This window comes from Arabidopsis lyrata (genome assembly GCF_000004255.2).
Source record: "Arabidopsis lyrata subsp. lyrata unplaced genomic scaffold ARALYscaffold_203, whole genome shotgun sequence".
In the NCBI taxonomy this organism is placed as follows: Eukaryota; Viridiplantae; Streptophyta; class Magnoliopsida; order Brassicales; family Brassicaceae; genus Arabidopsis; species Arabidopsis lyrata.
In genome coordinates this window covers 3,484-9,762 of record NW_003302412.1, presented here as the reverse complement: position 1 = coordinate 9,762, position 6,279 = coordinate 3,484, and the positions used below count along the sequence as shown (strand labels likewise).

The window sequence follows — 6,279 nt, the reverse complement described above, 5'->3', positions numbered from 1 at the left end:
CTCAAATTAACCCCACGAGAGCAGCTCACGCTGTCTGCTGCAGGTGACTCTAGACGATCCCCAGACGTATCAAACAATGAGAAGACAATGATTGATGACTAACCATACAACCGAAGCAAAGCCATAAACAGACACGAAAGTACTAAAGAGCCACAACAGCAGTGATACAACATTTGGGTCCTCACACTGGAAACAATGACGTGCTTCCATAAATCCAATCTAGTTTTTATGGAAAACAAACCTGCATTCATAATAAACACTACTATTAATTAATATTTTTTATGCAAGAATTAAATGGCAGTATAAAAAATTCAATGGTTAATGCCGAAAAAAAAGCAAGGATTAGTTATGATATCAAATCAAAATTAAATATCAAGCAAGGTATTTACATAAAATTAAGGCAGTGGAGGATCTAAGAATTTCTTATATGACAATATCTACAACTAAACAAAGAAAATTTATATATTTTTAAAACAGAATCATTATTTGTTTTTTTGGTAAGATTAAAACCGAATCATTATCATATTAGTAAAATTATCATTTATTTATTATTATCCACGTTAATTTAAAAGTTTAAGAGAATATCTGATTTTTTCTCATAAAATGATGGAATAATAACATAACTCTTTTAGATTTATAACTATATTTCACATTATCTTATTAAATCTATTAAGATAAATATATTTCTTTTTGAAAAATATAAATAAAATGATAATATAATTATTATAGATTTACAATTATATTATTATCCATGTCAAAATTTTAAAACATTTTACTTTTTTCTCACATAGGAAGATAGAACAATAACGTAACAGTTTAAGATTTACAACATAAAAATAATATCAGAATTGGAACGCCAAATCATAATCAACACAATTAACACAACTCTAATGGGAAATTAGAGTTATCTTGTGATTAAAATACTAAACAAACAAAACTAACCGAAACAAAACAAAAGTCTTCCTTTCAAAATCATTAACGTGACGGATTGCTGACTGATTAAGTTGAAGTTTTAGGCATTTAAAGATCTAGAAAGATGATTAAGGTTAAACATTTTTAGTTATTTTAAACAACGTTTGAATGTTGACAAAAAAAGAAGAAGAGAGTGTTGGGACCATCGGGAGAGACAACGTTGAGCAGCTGCGAAAGAAGCCAACGTTGTCTATTATGTTCCTCACAGTGTTTGATTTGACTTTTGATGACATTACACTCCTGTCCACTTGTTGTCTCGAAAGTTCATGCAATGGAAAATTATTAAACAAAACAATTTACTTTTATGTATAAATCCTAGGGAAGAACCGATCAAGCTAAGATCAATGGTTGTGGTTTTAGTACCGTATACTTCTCAAATATACCCGTTGAATAACGGAAATCCGCAAGACGGGGAGGAGACGAAGTCAACCTAGCTGGCAAAGGAGCTAACCCAGCTCCTTTGGTCTTATTTATGGTCATATGTATTTAGCAAAATATGGTATACAAACCGAACCAATCAACAACAAAACCTGGTTTTAAATTGTTGTATATTTCTCAAAAGTCAAAACCCATAATAACCAATGGAACAGAAGAAGCTAATGCAGAGCATACTTACGCTTGGAGTAAAGAGTGATGCAAGCTTCCATTGGCACACCCGAAAATGCATCAGAGCATGGAAAGAAACCTAAAAACCAATAAATTAAACAATAATTAAATCTTAGTGCATGGAAAACGAATCCTATACATACCAAAGTCCGAATCTCAGTACCTTAGAATGACCTCGATACCAAAAACTTTAAGTTACTACTTCCATATATGTAATATTTTAGTTTGGGGAGAGAGATTGGCAACGAAGAGTAATTCCTGAATTTAACAGCCAAGTTTATTATCCCGAATCTAAAGAGAGGAATACTTAAATTGTATTAACGACAAAAATTAGCCTTCTCTGAAGATTCATCCCTGAAATAAGTCATCTTTCTGACTTTGTGGCAACTGTATTATCAAAAGTTGAGTGTTTCTTCTGAAAAAGACATATTTGAAAATAATAAGAACATGTACCTCAACAAAATCGGGACGTACCTCATCTTTTTACAACAAAAAGAAACATACCAAACCATCGATGATTACCTTCTCAAAAGTTGAAACCAAACTTTTTGATTATAAAAATTGATTAGTGGTGAAAATAGTGAAAGCATAAATACAAAAAAAAAAAAAAAAATCAAATTTGTACATATAAACTATAAGATCACCTGTTTATTCATTGAATTAGGTCCAAATTTTCCATACACCAGTTCACATCGTCCCCTCCATACATCCACCCTACAATAAAAAGAAAAATTAAAATTAGGTAGAAGCAAAAAAAAGTTTGAAAAAAAAGAACAAAAAAAACAAGGGTTAGTTATGATCTGAAATTGAATACCATGAGCAAGGTATTTATATTGAATAGGAGGCTGTGCATGATTTAGGGTTTCTAAATTTTTTGACGATAAATACAAAAAAAGAAAAGAAAATTTACATATTTTAATAAGCAAATCACTATCATAATAATAAATATTTGTAAAACTGACATTTATTCATTGTTATCCATGTTTATTTAAAATAATATTTACTTTTTTCCGTAAAAATATAGAATAATAACAACTATTTTAGATTTACTACTATATCTGATACTATCTTATAAAATATATTAAAATTTAAGGGAAAATTCCTTTCTGTTTCAAAAATAAGGCGGAACAATAATATAATTTTTGATTTACAATAGATAGACATGCATGGTATCCATATGCGTCATGTCACGATGAGCCATATTTTTTTCCAAAACTCGATCTAATTGCTATTATGTGCAAAAATCACCGCCGTTCACGTTCATGTTCACGTTAGCACTCCATACCTTAATTCACACGTAAACCTCTCTGCCTATCTCTGACTTCAGCTCTCTTATCTTCGAGTCTCCCCAAGAAAGTTTTGACACCACACCAACATTTCATTCGTCAAAATTAAATCGAGTTTGCACAAGGTTACAACCGATTAATAGGTGGTCTTCTACCTTCTATTTACGATTTTATGCTATGAATATATGTTTTTGTTAGGGTTCAAGTCAATCTCCGGATTAGAGACTTATAATCATCCGACGAACAATACGATGGCGTGATAACCGTTTCTAAATTGGTGGGTTCTCTTTCATTGATCTACATATTATTTTTTTTGTTTGTTTTTTTTTTCAAATATTTAGATTGAAACGACGACGAACACGACGATCATACCAAAAAATTTCATCTATTCCGGTACGTTTGATCTTTATTTTAATTAGTTTAACAATTAATAGCCGTTGATGATTAATTTCGGATATCTAAATCTTATTAATTTGAGTAAGGTTAGAATAGTAATTTTTTATGTTTATATTAATGCTCCGATTAATAATTTTCGGATATTTGACATTATCATCTTAAATATATCAATATTATAATAAATATTTTCCTTTTCCGATTTTTTTTTTGGTATAATTCCTTTTCCGATAAATTATGAAACGGATCTGTTTACACAAAAGGTAAAAAAGAAAAAAAAAAAAAACAAACCCATCAACCGTCTCCATTCACACGTTTCTTCATTATGATCACGAATTCACGTTCATGGAAGCTTCATCATACATTAACACTTACAAGTTTCTTCGTCGAGTTTTTATCCAAGGTTTCTTCGTCAACTCTGTATTCAAGGTAATAAATATTTGTTCTTTTCATTGGTTAGAATTATAGGGTGCAAGATAGTATTGACGTCTTAAAGACATAACATGGGCAAGATACTATGAGACGCTTGACTATTCTGCTTCGACAGATCAACATGTGAAATTCTATCACTAAATTATTAGATCTCTGTTATTGCTATGAATATATGGTTTATGTTAGGATTTCAAGTTTTGCCTTCGTTTAGAAGAATTATATTCACACGACGAAGAACACGATGAATTCGATTAAAGCTTCCTAACTGGTACTTCGTTGTTCCTTTTTTTTTTTGGTTAATTATCATGTTTATTGTTTCCAAAATTATTTTTTCCTGGTTAATTCCGAAATTCAATTTAATTTTTCCAAAATTAATTAGATTTCATTAAGGGTAATTAAGTAATTACGTAAAATCAAGGACTCAACAAGAGCCGAGAGTCCGACACGTCAGCAAAAACACTTCTCAAATATTGTTATATATAGATTCCGAAATTCAATTTAATTTTTCCAAAATTAATTAGATTTCATTAAGGGTAATTAAGTAATTACGTAAAATCAAGGACTCAACAAGAGCCGAGAGTCCGACACGTCAGCAAAAACACTTCTCAAATATTGTTATATATAGATATCTAAGAACAACATTTTGAATTGAAAAAGTCCTAATTTAAGGTTGTTACATAATTAAAACAAATTATATCATTTAATAGTCTAAAACACCATAATTGATTAATGTAACATCGTATAAATTTAATGTTACTAAATAATTAAGGATATAAAAAAAATTAATTTTGTGTCGAATATACATCTTTAGTGATAAATAATTATTTAATTATTAATTGATATTTTGTTTTAGAAGACCCATATTTCGAGTCTTACTTCTAAGATCAATCATGATTTTTGGGACGGAATTTAATAATTGGTATAAAATAGATATATGGCGCGAAATAGATATGTGGTTAGAAATGTGAAACTTTTATATATTTTTAAATTTTATTTAGTAATCTAAATTTATACTATGTAAAAAGGAATCAATTATGGTGTTTTAATGGTTAAAACTTATCATCGTATTAGAAAATCAAATTTCGAGTCTTCCTTCTACAATTCCAGTCACAATTTTGGGGGTGAAATTTTATTTTCGGCACAAAATAAATATATGGCACGAGATAGATATATGGTGCGAAATAGTTTTTGTATACTTGAAGATTATTTTTATAATCTTCAAGTATGGCTAAAACTTATCAGGGTACTAAGAGAAAAGATTTCGAGTTTTAATTATAAGATTTCATTCATGGAATTTGACTGTAATTAAATGTTTTTATATAATGGCAAGAACATGATGTTTCATATACAAAGTTTTGAAGATTCGATTACACTGATCAGTGATCAGCTCGAAATCCTCGATTATTAAAAAAAAACATAAAATGGAATAACAATGCATTTCATAAAAGAAGAACTTTTCCTTTTTGAGTAAACTCAAATTTGGTCAATGGCCTAGTTGGAATCCGGTGCAGGGAGCTGCTTGCTCTCAAGGTAAGATCTCAGAATATAGTTCCCGTACATCTCTTGATCACGTACTCCTAGTCTGTCAATCGTTTTTGGTCCAACAGAAGCTCCACAATCTTGATCAGGACATGAGATCACGGTGAGGTTTTCCTCCAGAGAGTAGAAATTTTTCTTAAGATACTCTCTCCAGCAAGTTTTGCAGAACTTGTGAGAACAATATGGTGTGGAGATGAAATGATGACGATCTTCTTCTTCATCATACTCTTCATCATCGTCGTCATCATCGTCGTCATCATCGTCGTCATCATCATCATCATCATCCTCATCCTCATCCTCATCATCCTCATCCTCATCCTCATCCTCATCCTCATCCTCATCCTCCTCATCATCATCATCATCCTCATCCTCATCCTCATCCTCATCCTCATCCTCATCCGCATCACCATCACCATCACCATCACCATCACCATCACCATCACCATCACCACCATCATCATTGTTATCATCATAATACTCATCAATATATTCATCTTCAGTCGTAGAGCAAATACCACAAGATGATATAGATAAATCTATAGTCGAATCAATCACAACAGGTTTCAAACCTGATTCCGCCAATAACTCTTCCCTTCTTCCACCGAGCTGCACTGCAACAAGACGCGGTTTCCATCCGAACTGCATGAGGAGGTGGATCGCAGTGGATTTATCTGCGCACAAGATTAACATGTTCTTGATCACTTGCTCCATCTTTTCCTTATCCTCATCTCTCAAGCAGGGTCCTTGTTGATCGTTCTCCATTGTTTTCTTGACAAAGACAAAAACTAATCATAAAGATAAATCGAAAAATTACCAAAGAGCGAAAGATAAACTTGTAAAGAATAGGGTTAAGGCTTTTACTAGCTAGTAGCTTGAGCCTCAAACAAAAAGATTGAATCGAAGGTGAAGAGAGATTCTCCCTTCTCCTTCTATTGGGCTAGATCGAGATACAAACTTATTCTGTTTGTGCTCTATTTATAGTTTGATAATCCAGTTTTTCAATTACGAATATTGTCCCATTGGATCTTAATCTTACCACAAAATGGTGATT

The 6,279-nt window shown here is 31.3% G+C and overlaps 1 protein-coding gene across 1 annotated transcript; it reads right to left on the bottom strand.

Moving 5' to 3' along the window:
* Positions 1-4,978: 4,978 nt before the first annotated feature.
* Positions 4,979-6,165, bottom strand: LOC110226096 (probable E3 ubiquitin-protein ligase ARI13). The gene is made up of 2 exons (XM_021016696.1): positions 6,090-6,165; positions 4,979-5,996 (listed from the first exon to the last, which is right to left on the bottom strand). The coding sequence occupies exon 2, from the start codon at positions 5,988-5,990 to the stop codon at positions 5,181-5,183; it is 810 nt and encodes a 269-aa protein (XP_020872355.1). The 5' UTR covers positions 5,991-5,996; positions 6,090-6,165; the 3' UTR covers positions 4,979-5,180.
* Between the last annotated feature and the right edge of the window lie 114 nt (positions 6,166-6,279).

What these genes read in the sequence shown, in the direction of transcription:
- LOC110226096 (XM_021016696.1), bottom strand. Translation starts at nt 5,990, where the DNA reads ATGGAGAACGATCAACAAGGACCCTGCTTGAGAGATGAGGATAAGGAA.